Below are 21066 nucleotides of genomic sequence, written 5' to 3' on the forward strand. Positions count from 1 at the left end.
TAAAAACACTCTCATTACTAATAATTTTAATAATACCCCCCTTCTAGCTAACATGCATAGTGAGTTCTAGTTTACTCTTATGAGGTTTGAAATGTTCTTTTTTACAGTGCAGAGTATTATGTAATACAGTATAAATACCCAGCCTCCCTGGGCAACTGTTATGCAAGTGACTACATGTAGTTCAGCCTTCCACGAATTTACAATCACAATTTGAGGAGACGAGGGCTTAGTGAAACATGTAGAGCCCAGAGCCAGAATGAGAAATACATGTTTTATCCATAGAGAGAAAATACATCACAAGTCCTGCCTCGTTAATCGATCATACAACATTTCAGATGACTGTCATAATGCTGCTGCCTCTTTGCTTTTGTAACCAAAAGGTACAGCAAACAATCTGGATTGCATTACCAATAATAAAGACCTTATCTTACAGTTGTTCATTATATTATATGGCTTTGTCCATTTATTCGGCTTTTGGTTCCTGCTTTGTGGCACATGGCAGCTCACTGAAGAAAGACGTCTATTATCAGCACAATTGTCATTATTGTTTTTTCCGTTTATTCTTTAGGACCTTGTATTACAAATAAACTTGCAGCTGAGAATACACACCCAGAAAGCAATCAGGTTAAAATGTTTACATGGTAAAATATTTATTTGGATCAGTTTACAAAATAGTTTATTCCACCCTAAAGTAAGCTGAAATGTCAGTTTGTGTGCATTTATTCTGGCCGTCCTGTTTAATGAGCATTTTTATTCTGCTTGGCATCTTAAACCAGTTAGAATTGCATCTGGATATCAGGCTAAAAATCTGTTTATTTTAGCATCTGATGTTGGTTTGGTTTTAATCTGCATACAGAAATTTTAATTTAGACAAATTTTTGTACTTTGATTAAATAAATTTGAATCTGTTTATTTATCAGTGACATTTCTTTGTCTAAATTTCATGTGTTGCGCAGCTTTCTTTATGTTTGTGTGCAGTTATCATGGTTACAAGTGTTATTCCCATCTACAGAGAAACTTATTGTTCCTGCAGTGACACAACAGATATTTTGAGACAGTTTCATCAGACAGGTCGACATGTGAATGGTCTTTTTGTTCTGTTGTCTTGATTAGGAGCACAAGATACTAGCAAATTAAATTTTATTACTCAACCTCACATCCTTGTGTTCTGTCACTAGGTAACAGTGATAAAGGACCCAGAGAGTGATGACTTTGGCTTTAGCGTGTCAGATGGTTTCTTGGAAAAAGGTGTTTATGTCAACATGATCAGACCTGATGGCCCTGCTGACAGAGCCGGGCTTAGACCCTATGACAGGATCCTGCAGGTGATGATGATGATGATAATAATTAGTGTACTGCCCATCATTGCATCCCTAATTCTAATATAGTTTTTTGTTGTGAAGAAAAAAAAATCTCACTCTATCCTCAGCATTTGGAAAAATTCTTTGCATCATGTTTTGTTATGCTTACATGTAGTTATCTTCACATTCCCCTCTTTTTTGTTTGCTAAATTGAAAATGTCAACAGTTGTGCAAATTACTAGTAACCATTGGCTTCATCTTTTTGACTGTATTCAGGTGAACCATGTAAGGACGAGAGACTTTGACTGTTGTCTGGCTGTACCTCTCATCACAGAAGCAGGAGACAGACTGGAACTGGTCATCAGCCGCAACCCACTTGCCAATGATGACCCAGAGGACAATAACAACACTTTAGACCACGCACTTGACCTGTAACACAAATACATACACGTGCACAAAACATACAGAAGACATATTGTAACTGGTGATGAAGCATAAACTAATATCTAGTGGAACTGGCCCAAAAACACAGACACACACTCACTCACACACTCCACCGGCTTGCTGTATTTCTGTTTAAATACAGAGACTCCTGCTGGAACACACATCCTAACACTTGCATGCTCACACAGTCTCCCCATCCCATTTACACTGGGTTGAACTGCTTTTATACAGTATGGTCTGTATGAAAGCATCACCACAATACAGAAAAACACACCAAATGCTCTCCCGATAACTGGCTGGACTCACAGTGTTGTTTCAACTTCAACAATGACTTACTCGGCACTTTAAATAGCCATTTTTACTCATTTTAACCTGCAATACGGGTAAGATTATTTCAGTTTTTATTGCAAGGCCATATGCTCCCATGAACCTGCAGTACTTGCACCTGAGAGATCTGCCTTATACAATATTGTAAGTGATTTTACTGGAGAAAAATTCTCAGTTTGGAGTTTCCATTTGTTTCACGGAAGGTTACTAAGTACTAACAGAAAACAGAACAAACAGTTCATAATGGGAGTGTGTCTATAAAAAATGTAGCCATTGTAGAATTTCATAATGCTGCTAAGATTCTGCTCAAACACTGCTGCTCACTTGACATTACCAAGAAAAAACAAAATTCTGGAGTGGTCAAGTATAGCTCTTTTTTTCAAGGCAGACCTCTATTGGATCCTGCTGCACATTATTATGTCACTTCGGTGACATCACAACACTGATTTATGATGATGTCATCAGTGATGCCATCACAACTGCCAAACTGTTATTTTGTTTTATGCTATCATAAAATGAAAGCGAAAGGAGGGAAGGGTGTAATTTCCGCTCCCAATGAAAAATGGCGTCTTAAGTGGAATTGACCAATCACGGCTTTTGCTACACCATAAATGAGCAGATGGCATGTGGCTGTGCCCCAGAACAAACTGTATTGCCAAACGAAGAACATCTACCTGCATTTGAAATGTGCCAAATGTTATGACATTATCCACTATATCAATAGTTGTCTGAGATCACTGGGTTCACCTCATCATATTTCATTGCAAGACTACAATGTCAAACAACAGTAGCATTTCAAATTCATTTTAAATCGCAAAATTATTAGATTTGAGGTTCAGAGTGATTTAATGTAACATCTGTTTGTCTTTAATGGCATATTTGTGTAAGGATGTGTGCCGCAGAATAAATTTACTAGCAGCTAGTTTAATTTTAAGATGTTAAGTCTGATTTATATAAACTAACAATAAAAGGATCCTTTCACTTACCAGCAACCTCAAAACTAATATACACTGTGAGCCACTGGGACCATTCTTGGGGAAAAATGCCTAAGCAGTGAATAAAGCAGTTCCCACTAGCAGGCAGTGTCAACACAATGACAAGTGTGATTTAGGAGGATCTATAGGAATTAGAACATTCCTAATTTTCCATTGGCGTATCACCTATAAGTATGAATCATGGTGTTTTCATTTGTCCAGCATGAGATCAGTATTTATGGCTATAGGTCTTCTTCAGTAATGCCCAAGTGTCGTGCCGCCATATTTTACAGAAGAGACAAAACACAGTTGTTCCAGATGTGTTCCAGAACTGGAATATTACCAAACTGGAATATTTGATAATATTCAATTTATTTGTTTTCTTTTTTATTATATAATCTTTATTTCTTCTACACATCTAATAAGGAAGTGGTATACAGTTGCTTGTTGATCTGCAGCCTCACCACTAAACCCTATGTGGTCCTTGAGGATGATTCAATTATTGAAGAGTCTCACTGTCATGGATCATTTATGCAGTTGAATAGATGTTAAGGTAGTGGGAACAACAAGCAACAAGTCATAAAGAAGTAACATTATCTTCGTTGTGGCTTTTAATTTAATAGCCTTTTAAACTAGGATACACAGTTCATTCAAATAATAGCTATAGAGCACTACTGCTGTTTGGATTTATTGGTAACACTCACCCTTTTGCACAAAGATTATGAACAAAGTCAATAGCATCATCTGCTATCAGACCTACTACACTAGGTTGCTGGTGAAGCCAGACTATGGACAAATTTCCAACACACACATTTTTACACAAAAGGCTCTGATAACAAAGGAAATGAAACCGTGCAGTGTGTGTGTGTGTGTGTGTGTGTGTGTGTGTGTGTGTGTGTGTGTGTGTGTGTGTGTGTATGTGTGTGTGTGTGTGTTATGCATTTGTTATCAAGCCATTTTGTTGTGTCTTTCATGGATGTCTGTTTATAATGTGTAATTTGTATGTGAGTGTATCAGCAGATTCTATTCCAAGGTGCAATTGGAAATTTCCAGAGTTCGGCCTGAGTTAAATTGAGCCACTATCCTTTAATGGTCAGCACCCTTTGAAGCACTGTGAGCATTCCTGACTACTTGTGTGTGCTCATTTGCAATTTCACCATGGATCCAAGATTGAGCTGAGAACAAACATTAGTTAGAACAGAGTTATGTGCCAAATGTTATGTCAAGGATTGAGAGCTGGTTTTCCCACTATTAACCTTCACATATAAAGTGTTGTGGTTACCTTGACTGACAGCTCATTAGTGCAAGATTCTAATCAATTCACATAATGCTGACTATTAGGAAAATAGTAAACCTTTCTCTTCTTCCCAAAGCCTCCCCTGGTAACTTTTGATTAGCAACCTTGTCACATCTTACAGATCCCTTCTTGAACTAAAGCTGATCTTAGTTGTGCGATTGTTTTAAAGCCCTGATATTTCTACTATATTTCTACTTCTATTGCTAAGGGAATGTTGACTTCTAATCCAAGAGACAACCAACTAGAACCTTACACCTGCAATGTGGTTAGACACACAATCTGTATTTTTACACCACTGACGCCTCATTAATGAATGAGGCGTCAGTGTCCAAGGCCAAAGGCAGTACATCAGGTCAGAAGCACAACAAGTAGCATTTTTTTTTTTTTTAGTTTGGAGTGGTGCACCATGAATATTTAACACAGCTAGTCCTAGCTCTAGCATCATCTTGCACAGCTGCAATGTATTTATTTATTTAATTTATTCTTCTTTGTGTCAACATAAGCTGTCACTCATCAGCCATCATACTAACCTGTTTTGGGTTTGACTTTCCCTAAAACTAAATTTCAGGGTGGTTGATTTTATAATGAAGGGCAGTGTGCATCCAGCTAACAGCAGTCAGAATGCTCAAAGTAGCCAGAGCACTGAAATAGCCTTCACACAGAAACTTTAGAACATACAAGTCTTCAAGTTTTACAACCCCAGACATTAATTCAATTTCCTTCAGGCCCCTAATTTCTCATGATTTTTTCTTATTCCTGCCAAAAATGTATTTGCTCCAATTATCTTTGGATTAACTGAAATTGGGCTGGCTCTTGTTCCCTCCTACTGATCTTGGCAGTGTATGTATGTGCTGTGCAAAAGTAGGTGCTTAAATTCTACGAAGTAGCAGTTCACTTAAATAAATTGCAGTAAACAGAATAAAACTAAAATCAGTCTCTGGTTTTGCTACCATTTTCCACCAAAACAGCACCAATCTTTTACACTTTAAGCTAACTGGCATCATTCTTTTTGAGAAAAAACCAATCTAAACATCCTTTGCACAGTTGTGTATGTGCACATATTAGCATGAATTATGGTGAACAAAAGTATATGGAGTATATGATGGATACATTGTCAGTATAGGGATTTTATTATGAGTGAGTAATAGAACAGCATTTGTTCTCGACAAGACTGAAAAAAACCCTAAACTTTGAGACAGTCACAACCCCTGTTCCTACCATTTTCTTATGTTGTTATGGAACAGAATCCAGCGGCACCCTATAAGAATTTCCATGTCTGTATGGGTGTGTGAATAACAAAACATATGTGAACATGACTGCAGAAAGCTTCTATTTGTCAACGTTTCTCTGTCTAATACATGTATGTGCAAAAAATATCCACTACTTCTGGGCATACACTGTTTCAGAGGTGTGTGTGTGTGTGTGTGTGTTTGTGTGTGTGTGTGTGTGTGTGTGTGTGTGTGTGTGTGTGTGTGTAAGCTAATTTGTGTACATTTCATTGTACAGTAGTGAGGTTTTCCAGGATTGTGGGCCTTTACATTTTTATTTCCAAAAACCGGATAAGGCTTAAAATAGTGTAAACTCAACACACATACAAAAAAGGGACATTTACTTCTCTCCAAGCACTTACTGCTGAATATAAAGCACACTGTTGAATACCATGCACTGTAAGTATTTTCATGTACAATGGAACAAACTTTTGTAAAGCAACAAAAAATGAAAATGCTGAGAAAAGCCTTCTGAATTGTTTTTTTGTTTGTTTGTTTTTTCTTTTATGTATGTATGTGGCCATGTATACTCCCTATGCATTTCTGAGTCAAATGTCAGTTTAAAGCCCAATCCAGAACCGTAACAACTGTTCCCCGGATAAGTTTATAATACAAAAAATGTTTAATATAATTCCCTGTGCTTTTATAGTTAACTTGTTAGAAATGCAGCAATGACAAACATTCAGTCATTGACAATCCAGAAGTCATATTCCTACCTCTGGTAAAATTTTAATTTATGTTTAATTTACAATAAAGATTATTACATTTCTATGGATTCGTTTTTGAGGAAAATAAAAATGTTAATGTGAAGATTTAATGGTAGTGTACCACATTTTATTAGACTAGCTTGTTGGCGTTACTCCCCTGAACCCATTAAGCGATTTCAGTACATTAGATAAGTTATTATATAATCCACCATATATTACATCATCAGCTAAAGTAAAGCCCTTTCACATGCCCGCGCCTGCTCAATCACTCACAAATATACCATGTAAACATGGTTAAACTTGTCAGACAGCTTAAATAAAGGGCGATTCACCTTCTGACCAGAGGATGCTAGTTCATAGCTATTGAGCAGTAAGAAAAGCCAAACTAGGTAAATGTTACTGGGTAATTACTTTATGCTTCTATAAAAAGTTCCTGTAGGGGAGAGAGCACATGCTGCTTTTTCTGCCGCACGGGTTGTCAATGTGCAACGTAAGCCAGTCATGTACTCATGATTTTGGTTGGTAGACTACAGTCAAATATTTGTGTTACATTACACCTTTCTATTAGTGTCTGTAGCCAGGACAACCTTTCAGCTCTTTATTTTTATTTTTTGTGTGCATTTTGTTTTGTTTTTTTAACATGTAGTGTCTAAATTGGAGAGCCTCAGCTGCAGCAAGTGTGGGGAGCAAAACATTCAATGGCTGCAAGGAAGCTACATTATCTTGTCACCTCTTGTCAACTCAACAAATTAGAACTTTACCAGTAACAGATAAATAATGTTAGCTAAACACTAGCAAGTTGTTACAACTAGCAAACTATAGCACCTACCAAGCTAACCATTAGTTATACATAAATAACAAATACAAATGTGACAGCAAAACTACCCATAACAAACCAGTGTATTAGCTTTTTATAGCTATTTTATTCACCACTTGCCACAATAAGTGAGCAGCAACAAGCCTACTTAAACTGACCAGCTATAAGTAGGCTTGTTGCTGAGAACTATACAATGGGTCAGTAAGATATCTTGTTAGCTTACTGGCCTATTTAATAACAGTTGTTGATGAGCTAACTTAAATTTCTTCTCTGATATCTAGCCAGTTAACCTATTTAGCTCAATGATAAACACAAACACTGACTTCTTCATTGCAGTCAGCTTAATTATGACTTGAAACTAAGAAAATGATGTCTTGCTGCACATTTCAAAAGTAGGAAATGTCAGTGTCTCCAGTCTTTGTCCCTATTATTTTTTTTAATTAATTTGTTTATTATTTTATTATGTTTCATACTTTATTTTTTCAAAGATATTTTGATTTGTTCTTTTGCCTTATATGTGTTTGGATGTCAAAGTTGCTACGGTTCTGGACTGGGCTATTAATAATGTACGCATTGATATTGTGTATTTCTTTTCCAAACTGTGTAAAGTTCTATTCTATGTAATATAGTATTTTTCTATGACAGTATACTCTTCCAAAATATAGGAAGAAAATACAAAACAAAAATTATAAAATGAAAAATAAAATGTATAACTTTGTTGTTGTCATTTTGATTTGTTTGTTTGTTTGTTTGTTTCATTTTCTAAGAAACAAAGAGTGTACTGCTATACTTCTCTTTTTGAGAAAAGAAAAGATTGCAAAGAAAAAAAATAAAATGTCTAATTTTATGTTGGATGTGTGTTTATTTTGGTAAATCTTTGTGACCAATGGAAAACAATGGACATTCATAAGAGATTATGTTTGGTCAGGATAAGCTCCTTAAATCAAACCTTTATATGCAAAAATTTTCTATCCAGGGAATTTGAACAAGACCTAATTTTACAATTAAAGAGACCAGGTTTAATTTTGGTTCTTCAACCCAAAGCAAACTTGCAGTGGAGGTAATGCTTCCTAGAGAAGCACAAAAATAGAGCAGAGTAATCACATTTCTACCATCTACACTGGGGGTGCTCCAGCTGGGGACTCTGTTGTCCTACTGGGAGATTTCAATGCTCATGTAAAAGCAAAGCTCTCAATTTACCGGTCAATTTACATTCCCACCCTCACCTATGGTCACAAGCTTTGGGTAGACTGAAGAACGAGATCACGGATACAGGTGGTGGAAATGAGCTCCTCCTCCTTGACTAAGACCCTTCTACACCAATCACTTAGAAAGACTGGTCGGCCAGCTCCAGCAAAACTCCTAATGGTTTTAAACCTTTCCATTTGTGGATGATGAAGGCTACTGTGGTCAACTTTCAATGCAGCAGAAACTTTTCTGTAATCCTTTGCTTGATCTGTGTCTTGATACAATTCTGTCTCAGAGTCTACAGACAATGCATTGACCTTCATGGCTTGGTTTGTGCTGTGACATGCACTGCTGTGACACACACAAGTAATATATATATATATTTGCAAGCATTTCAAGCATACCTGTTTCACTTCACATCTTTATGGGGGTATTGTGTGTAGAATCTTGAGGTGAAAAATTAATTTAATCCACACTGTAACATGACAAAATGTGAAATAAGTAAACGTCCCCCAATGTGAAACTGGACAGCCTTTCATGATACTCTATGTTTTACTGTTTTTCTGAGCACATATTCTTGTGTTATTAGATCCCTTACCTAAGAGATTGAATTAATGGTTATACTGCCCAACAGAATGAACTTGACCCTGGAGGTAGATCACCCTATCAGATTTACATGCCTTTATCAGTTCGATTACAGGTAATTCATTGGGCTCACACTACTAAGTTCACTTGTTATCCCAGGTGTAACCACACAATTACTTTCATCTGGACATTTTTTAGTGGCCAGGCCTAGTCAGGGATGTGTAACAACATGTGTCTGTCCCTACTTTGTGCTTAAAACACAGACTTTCCGTTCTCTATCAGCTCATTTACTCAGATCCTTACCTGGACATCCATGGTCCCACATTGCATTGGATTTTATCACCTATCTGTAACCATCAACAGGTAACACAACCATCCTAACTTTATTAATCGATTGTTTTTCCAGGGCTTTTCATTTTATTGCCCTGCCCAAGCTGCCTTCAGCCTTGAAGGCTCAGTCTCCATGGCATTCCACTGGACATTGTCTGACCAGGGTACACAATTCACCTCCAGCTTCTGCTTCTCTTCTATCTCCAGACTAAAACAAAAACTGAAAGGACCAATTAGGAGTTGGAAGCAACCCACAGTATGCTGTTTCATCTAATTAAACAACCTGGAGCTCAAATCTGGCTTGGGTGGAATACACCCATAATTCCATGATCTTCATGGCACCTATCATTAATCCTATGATTGTACATCTAAAACTGCCCAGAAACCCGATGATTCATAACTCATTTGATGTTTCCCAGCTAGAAATTTTTGTTCCAGTCCTGTGGGAGACCCTTCCTTTTTCTCTGTTTTTTTGACTGTTTTTGAATCTGTTTTGTCCTGAACTTACGTCACTCTCTTCTGTACAGATGCTTTTTGCCCTTAGTTTCTAAAAGAGACATTGGTGATGAAACAGCTGTGGAGCTTACTGTTTGAAGAAATCACCTGCCCGCCCCTGTCACTGATCCCACGCTAGTATCTCACAACCTGTAAAACTTTTTGATTTCAATATACCTTTTCAGCTTTTAGTACTGTCTCCAACACCTCAATCCAGACCTGGTTTGGTTCCTTGAGACATGCATATGGATTTTTTTGAAAGGCTTGTTTCTGTTTTTAGAAAAAAGACATGTATTAGAACCAGTTTATGTCTGTATTTATATTCTGAAAACATGTTGCTTTTGCTGACAGACATATTCCCATGAGTCTACTGTTATGTAACAGATCTAACACACAACATGCACAAAAATGTAAGCATACACATAGTAAAGCACACAAATTATTGCTTACTATGTAAGCAATAACATATGGGTAGAACTTTAGTACCCAGTGCACACTATGTTATATCCACATGTGCTTAAACATTCCAAAAGCAGTGGTGGAAAATAGCTTAAAGCTGAGGACATAAAACATATAAGCAAACGACCTGTGATGACTGAAGTTCCATATCTGTAAGTTTTGTATTACAGTGAAAAAACAATATTGGAGTATTTTTCCTCCAGCATGCAGGTCCCTTTGTCACAAATTTGGATTATACAAAGATAGGCTATGGAAAAGTGCATAAGATGTGCCCTTGTCCCTTTCAAGTGACCACAACATCCTGGGATCAAAACTGTCCTCATTTGATTTTTTCTCATCCCTCAGAGCCCTTCCATTTCCTGTTCTCTTCTATTTTTGTTAGCAGAACAAAAGGCAAAAGTAACATGAAACACTAATCAAAAAAACACATTTGTTTTTGCTTTGTGTCAATGCCAAAAAACTGCCTTGAAGATAAAACTGAAAAAAATGAGAAAAAAAAAGATTCTCAACAGAAAAGTCTATTCTTGGAAAAGGCCAGACAGGGAATGGAAATAACAGCTCTGTGTTTCTTTGTCTGAAGTGCCAATTATTTAAAGCTCAGCAACAAAACAAAAGCATTATCATTCATGTCGCCGTACAGCAGGTTCATGCCACCAACATCCTCTATGTTTTTGTTGAGTCATATGAGAGCAATAACCATAATCGGCATGGATATATCTGCATGATACACTCCTGGTCAAAATTATCACTAAATGTAAAATAAGGAAGAAGGATTCATGACTGTTCCTGATTCAAACAGTGCCTGAAAGAGTTTTCTGTCTTTTCTGATTGCTGAAGCTTAAATGGGATACACAAACCAGTATTTTATAAAGCTTTTATGTAAATATTTTCATGGGAATAGTCAGTTGATTAAATAAAAAAAGGCCCATTTAACCATAGTGATTGAGGGAAAATTACAGTCTGGGAAAAATGTGTTCAGTACCCAGCTTCTATTAATCACCAGGATGTCTGAGCCTTTACCCTCTTACTGTGAAACGGATGTTTGGGTCAAAATATTCCATAAACTGAGGTTGATTCCAGTAGATTCTCAGAGCTGCTTAGTGCCATTGTTTAGAAACAAGCTTCAGTTTAGGAGGGCTTTGTTTTTGTCCCTGATGTTTTTCTTTTTTCTTTTCCTTGGTTTTAGTAGTTAAGAGCTTAGATTTTTTTTTTTCTTTTTAGGTAAGTATAAACTGGATTAAGCATTTTCAGCAGGTTGTCTCTGTGAAGCCAACAAAAGCTTAAATATGTTTGTTATGGATGAAAATAAAGTTGCTGGCACAGTCTGCCAGGTCTGCAAAGGCTAGGAGTATTTCCCACAAACCACTACTGTAAATACATTGAAATGCAATGAAGGCTAAATGAATGAAAATGGAATATCCTGATGGCCACCAGACTTTCACACTCCATGGTAACAACAAGCCAACCAATAATCTTGCATTACCTGTGCAATGATTGAGAATAACCAATCATAGCACCTCACCTTCACCTCATTAGACAGACATTCATTCAAAAATGGGTACACAGAAGGAGAGTGATACATTTTTAAGCTTAGACTTTTTTTTTTAAACACATGCACATGAGCAAATACAACAATCACACAAACATGTTGATTCATGGCGCTGGCAAGGCTGGCAGCCTTAATCCAATTTCCCTCGGGATGAATAAAGTATTATCAATCAATCATAACTAGTGAATAACATAACAACAACTCCATGCGCACATTTACATTTGTAGATCAAAGAAACAAGCACACAACTGAACCTCCACATTTGTAAGAGATTGTGCCATGAGAGTTTCTGCTTGGTGGACTTTGAAGGTCACACAGTCTGTGGCAGATTGTGTGACCTTAAACTTCTGCACTCAATGTTTAAGTCTGCTTGTGCTTGTGTACAATCAGACTTATGACAGCAGTCATAAGTCTGATTGTGTTTTATCAGATTGGGTGGAAACCAAGAGAAAAACTGGTTCTTTTGATTCAGTCCAACTAACTGAAGCCGCCAACATGTTTGTTTCTGTTGTGGAAGAAACATGTTTTGAATTTCACCACATCAGCTGACAACAGTTGCTGATCCATGTAAGCTTATACTATACAGAGGCCTTCACCTATGAGGTCTGTTTAGTTAACTCTGCTAGTGAGTTTCCACAGTCCTTTTAATCTCCATGGATTTATATGACACTAATACGTGTCATTAACATTGTAAATTCAGTCTACTGTAGTTTGTGGTTTTTCCTCTGTCTACTCTATCTTCCTGTACCTTTCTGTGGATTTTATATAGAGAGTAGGAGGTTTCAATCTGTAGCTACTGGTCTCACTAACCTGCCTTTTCGATCTTGTTAATTTCCACCTTGGACTTCAACTCAAATGGTTGGGACATATGGACTCAGGTGCCTGAATCTGGATCTGTTAAAGGTGACTTTGCGTTAGAAATATTTTCCTGACCTTATAAAGAGCTTTCCATTGTTTTCTCTTTATAATGTTCTAGTCATGGTTATACAAAAGGAGGGAAGTTTACACAATTTGTTCAAAAAGGTTTATTTAACAAAAAAAAGAAAAAAAGAAAAAAGAAATTAACCCAAACAAAAACACACAAAGTGGAAGGCAGAGGAAAGTGGAGGAATTGGCTAGCACAACTAACAATGAAGGAGAGTCTAGCTCGGTAAGCCAAATCTCTAAGATGACCCGAGTCTTCTAACCAGACTTCTGCAGGGTTAGGCTCGCCCAGAGCATTGTCATGCAACCCAAATGATTACTTTCACATATTTAAGGCTCATAGGAAGCACTGAATGTGCTGGTATGCTGCCCCCTTATTTGTTTTGAATACCTTAAAGCTTGTATTACAGGCTTTGAGGGATTAGAGTTTATTGTGTCGTCAGGAGGATTTAGGTACGTAAGTCCCACTGGTTGGGTAATTGAATTTAAATGGAACAAACTGGATGTGTGTGCATAAAAATACCACTCTAGACGCATGAAACTCAGACTTCATTTTCTGAAGACATTTTTTTTTTTTTTATTAAGAAATAAAAAATAAAAAAAAAACATTTTACACTTTTGTAGCTTACAGGTTGGCCATAGAAAAACAAACAAACAAAAACCCAAACTTTCAAATTCTTTTAAAAATGTTTTTTCTTCTTCATTATGAATTTAAAAGAAAAAAAAAAACCCCATGTACATTCTCAAAAAGGAAGGGCTGGTATATGGTGGAATGAAGGAAGGAGACCATGATCAAAGAGTTGACAGAATGTGGGGAGAAGGATAAATACAACTTATTTTCCCAGAAGACCTAGCTAGACCTAGACCCCAACTAAAAGGCTGTATTTATTCATTAACAGATGTGTCACTGTTACATAGCCCAAAAATCCAGACCGGTTTTGTTTAATGCTGCATCTATATTCTAATCCAAATCTTGCAGATATGTTGTTCTCATTAAAAGAAAAAAAACAAAAAAAAAAAACAAATGTAGACAATATGACATTTGAAATCAGGCTATTCTTGTGCAGAGCCAATAAAGTTTTTCAGCTTTATTTGATAAGCATTATGGTTGGAATATTTTGTAGAGAGATAGTTAGACATGTCTAAGTAAGCAGAACTTAGAATTGTACATTAGGTTTAACCAAAACCTCATATTTGATATGGTGTACTCATGTTCATTGGATTTACTGCTTTTGGTGCAAAGGGCCAGCTTCTCCAAGAAAAAAAAAAAAAAAAAAAAATATATCACAATAATTTCCAAGGTTCAAATAGACACACATACATGTACATAAACACACACACACACACACACACACAAATACGAGATTTTGAGATAAGTAGGTAGAAAATGGGCTTAGTGGCAGTGCTACTGTGTTTCATACCCCTCAAACATTCATACCTTTATCAGTCACACAAAATATGATATTTTGCTAAAACAAAACTCAGTTTGATGTGACACATATTTAATCAGTGCATTTCAAATGACAAGACTGTGGATAGTGGTTTGGTTTGGTTAACTTTCCAAACTACAAAGGATTCTTTGTTGGGTTTTAGTTTAACTGGAGATTCAAATATTTACTCTTCAGGAAATCACATCTTACTTAAAGGTTAGTACCACCTCTTGGTACTAAAAAATGTTTTGCAGTATTGCACAACAAGTCATAAGTTTTTTTTTATGTTTGCTTTTTGACTAATAGTTGTACAGGTCACTCCAATGACAGGTTTCAAATATGCAAATATATCTGGAATACAAAAAAGGCAAATGTGACAAACATACAATCTAAAATAAAACAGAATGAGAAACTGCAGAATTCGACAAAGACCAGTATAAAATAAAAATAAACGACTTTTTAAATGGGGGAAAAAAAAAAAAAAAAAAAATCTTCAGAAACTTTTACGTTCACCCGCAGGTGACTTTCACATTTCAACATCCGTCGGTAAAAACTTGTGCATCGCTAATGCTTTAGTTCTATTGAAAACTCATGATCTTTGAGAATTAGTTAGCTTACGTTAACAGACGTTTTACATAAGCTAACGGATCGGGAGTGTATGAAGGCAGGAGAGCAGGTACATACTGTAAATATACACTGAGGGGAAGCATAATTCAATAAATGACTGCATTAGTTATTATTAGTCCACATTTCTCTGAAGCAATTTTAGCACTAAGAAATATTCAGCCTTAATTTCAATGCTTAAGGCATTTTTTTTCTATATACCTTTTTGTTGGCAAGTTTGGATTTCATTAAATATTCAACACATCTGAGCAAATTAAATTGCAATTGCAAATATTTCTTTAGATCATTAATTGCATTTTTTTAAACCTTAGTGCAAAGATTTTTCAGAGAAACTGAGAACCAGATCTATACAAAAGTGTAATGATAGAACAAAGCATTGTATTTGTATTAAAATGGAAGTGGGGGAAACGGGAGCTGAGCTATACAAAGACGACTTATATATGAAAAGTTGTATGAAAATAGATGCCTGATGGATTTGGTTTGACAAATCCCTTTTAATGATATCAACTACTTTATTCTATTTGAAGGAATTAAATAAATGGACACAAAGTTATCAAAGCTTAAATGAAATGAGAGCCAGGAAATGAAATGAAAATGAGGCCCTGGTCTCACTATCACCTCTCATGTGAAGCTGTTGATGAAAATCCTGCAATGCATGTGTACTGTATAACTGTGTAATGTGTGCATCTTGATCTAATTTCAATTTTTTTGCTTATTTCAGAACCAAAGTGAGACTAGAGTGTTTTGAAAATGTACCAATTTTACTAGAGAGGCCCCTGAGAGCCCAGAATAAAAAGAAGGCAATACATATTTTTTGGCCTCATTGTTTGATATGAAATCAAAAGGAATAAAATGAAAAAAAAGTGCAATATAGCCTTATGTCAAGTAACGTTTTTTCATCTTTGACTGCGGTTAAAATAGGCAGTTAAGGTGTGATTTTCATCTCTCTGTAGCAGAGAACCAATCTAATGGATTACCAAGCTGGATAAAAACATCAGTTTCAATTGCTACCAATGTAGCTCTGTCACCCAGAGTTAAAAGTGTCCTTTTTGGATGCTGGGTTAATGCAGCTATACAGTAGACAAAAGCACTACAAAGAAGATCCTGAGTGGATGGTCGCTGGTGACGCATACACATGAGAAACCCCTTGTTACACAGATATAATAAAATGAACATAACCGTTATAAATGTTATACCTCTCACGTAGTCTGCTCTTGGTTGCCAGCTATTCACATAATCAAAAGTATGGCCCCTATGTTAACAAGATGAATGTAGTTTTTCATGCATGATTGCTAAAATCAAACAGAGTTCAAGACAGAGTTAATCCATCACAGGGTTAATGGGGTCTGGGTATCACTAGTTTCACTGGTGTGTATGAAAATTGAACAAAAAAGTGACAAGGGCATTTTACTGCAACACGTGTGACATGATTAATCCAAAACTATATTTATATTATGTCTGTGAAGGTTCTCAGTCATCCAGGTCATCGTAGTCAAAGGAGTTTGCAAAGAAAAGCGTCTGGACTTCTTTAAGTTCATAAAGTCAGCAAAGAGGCACAGAAAAGAAGATCAGACACCAGCGAGGGAGGATAAGAAAGACAGACGCAACAACGTTGTCATCCCCTATGTAGCCGGTGTATCAGAGAAACTCAGGAGAGTTTTCTCCAAGCACGACATCCCAGTGTACTTCAGACCCAGCAACACACTCAGACACAAACTGGTTCACCCGAAAGACAAAACTCCAAAACACAGACTTAACAACGTGGTGTATGCTGTACAGTGCAGCGAGGAATGCCCAGACCTCTACATTGGAGAGACCAAACAGCCACTTCACAAGCGCATGGCACAACATAGAAGAGCCACCTCCACAGGACAAGACTCAGCAGTCCATCTGCATCTTAAGGATAAAGGTCACTCTTTCGAGGATGCCAATGTTCACATATTGGACAGAGAGGACAGATGGTTTGAAAGAGGAGTGAAAGAGGCCATCTATGTCCACTGTGAGCGACCATCTTTGAACAGAGGCGGTGGTTTACGACACCAACTGTCTGCCATCTATAATCCAGTTTTGAGTTCCCTCCCCAGACACCTTAACGCCCACTCACATCCTGGGCCATCTGACCTCAGGAATTCACATGATAGGGTGGGGCCATGTTTCACAATGGGCTCACCCGAAACCCTGGCTGATTAGGTCCCACACCCGCTTTCACACCTGGGCGCATGTGATTAGAGGATCACCAGGGGGTCCTTTGTCCCTCCTTGGGGGGATACTCCCACTGGGTTTAAATCTGGGACTCTCGGCCATTTGACCTTAGAACTGAAGAAGCTTCTCGGATGAGAGGTGAAACGTCTTCAAGCAACTTAAAGAAGTCCAGACGCTTTTCTTTGCAAACTCCTTTGACTATATTTATATTATCTGTATTCATTTATGGGGAAAAGACCGGTTTGAACAGTTGCTGTTAAAAGTGAAGCTTTTCAGGTCTCTTTTGAAGTGAGACAAAGCAACATGGTGACCAAATTCAGCCATCTGCCAAATTTCACAGTGTCTGAAATGAGCTCACAGTCAGACACTGTTTTATCTACTGGGAGTCTCTCCCAGCCATTGGTTAATGTGAGTCATTTGAGTTATTGACATTTTGTTTAACCACTGGTTGTAGTGTCCTGCCTAGCTGGATTTCTTTGAAATAAATACTGTCTCCTGGTATTTACAGAAGAGGAAAAGTTAAAAATCCAAGAATTACAAACTTATGACTGGAGCCATTGCGGGTTTCCAATTTTTTTTGTGTATATAAAAATTGGCCCACACCCCTCTGTAAGAGATAATATTTGAGAAAAACAGTTGCATTGTTTCTTTGTATGACGCCTAAGACAACTGTTGCTAGGACCAAAGCTGAAGAAATGTAAAGACTTTACTACAATGGCTGCCAATATAGATGTATGGTTTGTAATAATAGCTTAGTATTTTCACCAGATGAAAGTGTTCCTCCTTCTATGTAAAACTACAGCAATTCAATAGTAAATATCAATAACATTAATTAAAAAAAATCTAAACACTGACAGAGGAAAAAAGAACTAATAATAATAATAATGTGTCTTCCTTTGTAGTAAATAAAACAAATTAAATCCAAACTTTTAAGCCGAGAGTGCCTAGTGCAGTCACTAATGTACTGTAAACTGGTCTAGAACAGAGAAAGATAGATAAAGAGATAGATACTGATAGACTGATTAGCCACTACTGTACAGTACGTCACAAACAACACAGTCAAGGGTTGAACCTCCACACTTCAAATCCTTTCAGATATCTCTCTTTGTGCAGGAAAAAAAAAAGTTCACCGATTCAGTGCTAGTTTTCTCTTTGGCCCATTGTTTGACTGTGAAAGATGGGAATATTTGGGCACAATCATCATTATGATTAGATATTAACTTAAAAAAAAAAATGTCACTGATTATATTTTGATTTGGTTTTGGTTTATGCTGCAATTGATTTTATTTGTTTTTATTCATATTTTGCAATACTAAGCCAAATATGTGGTAAGCTCATTGTTACTGATATTTTAAAATCTATGATTACAAGGGGAAAAGAGCCGGCAGTGATAAGCCATTTAACGCTGGTGTCTGCAGAGTTGCATTTTTGATATTTTGGCAAAAAAGCTAATAATTCTGATATCAACAAGGCCTCTGCTGAACATAATGGAATAGAATCCTGTGGCACATGCCCTCAGAGAACTATACAATGATCATAGTATAACTGGCAAATAATAATAATAATAATAATAATTATAATAATAAAATAGCCATCAAAGCAGCTCAAAAAACAAAAAACTGTTTTTGGTGATCAGTGCCTATTATAGGAATTCTCTATATATAGTGGCTACAAAAGATGATTTGATTCCAAGACTCAATAACCACTTTCTTCTCGAATAATGGCTGGTTATGTGCAAAAGTAGCCAGTGAAACATGGCCACAGGCTGTTTCTAATTTGCCACCTTGCCTTTAAAGCAAGAACACAGTGGGACGTGTAGTCACATGAAAACTATTTATATGAAAAAAAATCAAACAGTTTTTAAGTCATTCAGAAATAGATTTGAAATGTGACTGTTACCCTCTTATGAAGACCAAACTACTTTCAAAACTTTCCTAAAAGATTTGAACTTTTTCTTTAAAACCCTTATCAGTCCACCAGACAGACATAGACAGACAGATAGACAGAAAGCTAGCTAGCTTTAAAAGCATTTTAGAGGACAGGAGAGGGGAGGAGAGCGATCTCATGGAGAGCCTCCGCCTCATTCCTTTACATCATGGTTTCTACGATGGTGTGAGTGGGGGCCTTCATCAGTAGGCCCTTGTTCCCATTGGGGTCCAGGGGACAGGAGAGATCTTTAGGCCCACGGTGGTCTGCAGGACGGGAGCTGGCTCCACCACGAACCGGGGCTGCCACTGCCTTAATCCTCTGTGGGAAGAAAGGGGGATTAGAAAGCTGAAGGTAAGAAATGGGCAAGTTATAGGGAAAGTAGAAAGAACAACTGATGAGCAAACTCTTATGAAAAGATGTCAGCATATGTCAGACAGATTGTAACTGAATTAAAATCTAAAAGATTCCATTAATTCCACTAAAAGTGAAGTGAGGAAGAGAAGAAAGAGAAGAGCTAAACAGTTAACAGCCAGGTAGCTTATCCACCCACCTCAATGAGCGGCCCATCAGATCGAATGATCTTGATGACAACCACCATGGGAATGCAGATCATGGAAGCCAAGGCCAAAGTCCACCCGACTCCAATGGCCCAGTCAGGATACTGGTACATCTTGTTGTACGTCAATGGCTTGTATTTGACCAAAGAGAAGATAAAGCAACCCTGGATTGGAAGAGGAGCAGAAGTGTAAGTTTTTTTTATAAAAAAAAAAAAAAGTAAATAAATAACTGTGTTATACCCAAAGCAGGGGTATAACGTGGTGAAATATCTCTAAACTATATGTAAGAAAAGCTCATGATGACACTAGTACAATTTTCAGTGAACATAAAGTTGTTGATTGTTAATTCAGAGGAAAAAGGTTGAACTTATTTCTCAGAAATGAGAACAAATTTAATTGATCATCTGATTGATGAAACAACAGTCCTTACCATGCACAGTAAAGGAGTGATCACAGTCCAGCTCCATTTCATCCAAGGATTTGGTCTGTAGCCAATCATGTCCTCAATCGCATCATAGAAATTATCAACGCCTGTGAAGATAAAATACTCAATTTGCTTGCCTCTTAACTGTTGTGAACTACTGCAGCTGAATTTTTCTTACTGAATTCTGTTACTGTCATATTGCTGTAGCACTTCAGGCAATTTAGAGCATTTTTTTAAATTGAAAAAATAAAGAAATAATGACAAAATAATAAATACTTAAATAAAATAAAGTTTAGATGCTATGACATAGGCCTCATCCACAAATTAGTAATCTGAAGGCTCAAATCCTATCAGTGTAAATTGAAGCAAATTATGGATTCTAGTGGCATGAGAGACACCTGCCAAAGTAACTAACATGTCACAGTTTACAGACAGGAAATAATTTAGAAAATTTTACTTTTAGACAACCTCATTCTTTATTAATTGTTTGCGGATTCATGATCAGAAATAAGTATTAAGTATATTTTTTCTGACAAGATAGATTTGAGGTGTCTATGCAGACTTTTCTGTTCTAAAGCTGTCTGTCTATCTGTCACCTTCTATAACAAAAGACTGTACACACAAACAGCTGGGATATTAAATAGGTAGACATTACAAGGTACTTTATCACAACACAAGGTCATGTAAACTGGTGTTCATTAGAAAAGCATTAATTGTAATCCAAGCACAGAGTATTTTATTATTTATGTAGTACTCACCATAAACCCAGGCAACAGCTATACATTCAAAGAATGCCACCCACAGAAGGCACACACCGCTTGCTGCATAGTAGTCAAACAGCTGGAAAACGTACATGCCACCCTGCAAAAAAACAAAAAAACAAAACCCATCAAAAACACAAAACAAAACACACACTTGGTTTAAAAAAATTTTTTTTTGTTGTTTTTTTTTTATTCTCCTCTGTCCAGGTGCATTTCAGGTATTTTCAGTTTTCATCTTGTTACCATGCTTTACAACAGAAAGACCTGTATACCTGCATTACTGTGGCTTTAAGTGTATGGGGTTATAGTACAATAAGTACAATAGTGGTTTTCCTTTGCAATGAGTTGGTGCAAGAATGACAAGTGTGACAAGAACACTGAACTATGAATAACTATTAATCATCCATGTATTAATTTGACTATTATAGGATGCTAAGGTAAATACAGAGTAAAAGTGAGCAGCCAAAATGTCCA

General features: G+C 36.8%; 2 protein-coding genes across 11 annotated transcripts in view; one reads left to right on the plus strand and one right to left on the minus strand.

The window, feature by feature from the left end:
* Positions 1-7852, plus strand: part of LOC100691544 (glutamate receptor-interacting protein 2) — a 245317-nt gene extending 237465 nt beyond the window's left edge. For all 10 annotated transcript variants that reach the window (XM_025907173.1, XM_025907176.1, XM_019359146.2 and 7 more), the window contains exons 24-25: positions 1179-1325; positions 1578-7852. In XM_025907173.1, coding sequence (XP_025762958.1) covers positions 1179-1325; positions 1578-1736 — 306 coding nt within the window. In that variant the 3' untranslated portion in view covers positions 1737-7852. The remainder of the gene's footprint in view (positions 1-1178; positions 1326-1577) is intronic.
* Positions 7853-17015: 9163 nt separating this feature from the next.
* Positions 17016-21066, minus strand: part of LOC100704529 (sodium- and chloride-dependent taurine transporter) — a 29856-nt gene continuing 25805 nt past the window's right edge. The window contains exons 13-16 of the mRNA XM_005469717.4: positions 20590-20692; positions 19838-19938; positions 19401-19571; positions 17016-19168 (exon numbers count right to left, since the gene is read on the minus strand). Coding sequence (XP_005469774.1) covers positions 19010-19168; positions 19401-19571; positions 19838-19938; positions 20590-20692 — 534 coding nt within the window. The 3' untranslated portion in view covers positions 17016-19009. The remainder of the gene's footprint in view (positions 19169-19400; positions 19572-19837; positions 19939-20589; positions 20693-21066) is intronic.

Source organism: Oreochromis niloticus, linkage group LG5 (assembly GCF_001858045.2).
Source record: "Oreochromis niloticus isolate F11D_XX linkage group LG5, O_niloticus_UMD_NMBU, whole genome shotgun sequence".
Lineage (NCBI taxonomy): Eukaryota > Metazoa > Chordata > Actinopteri > Cichliformes > Cichlidae > Oreochromis > Oreochromis niloticus.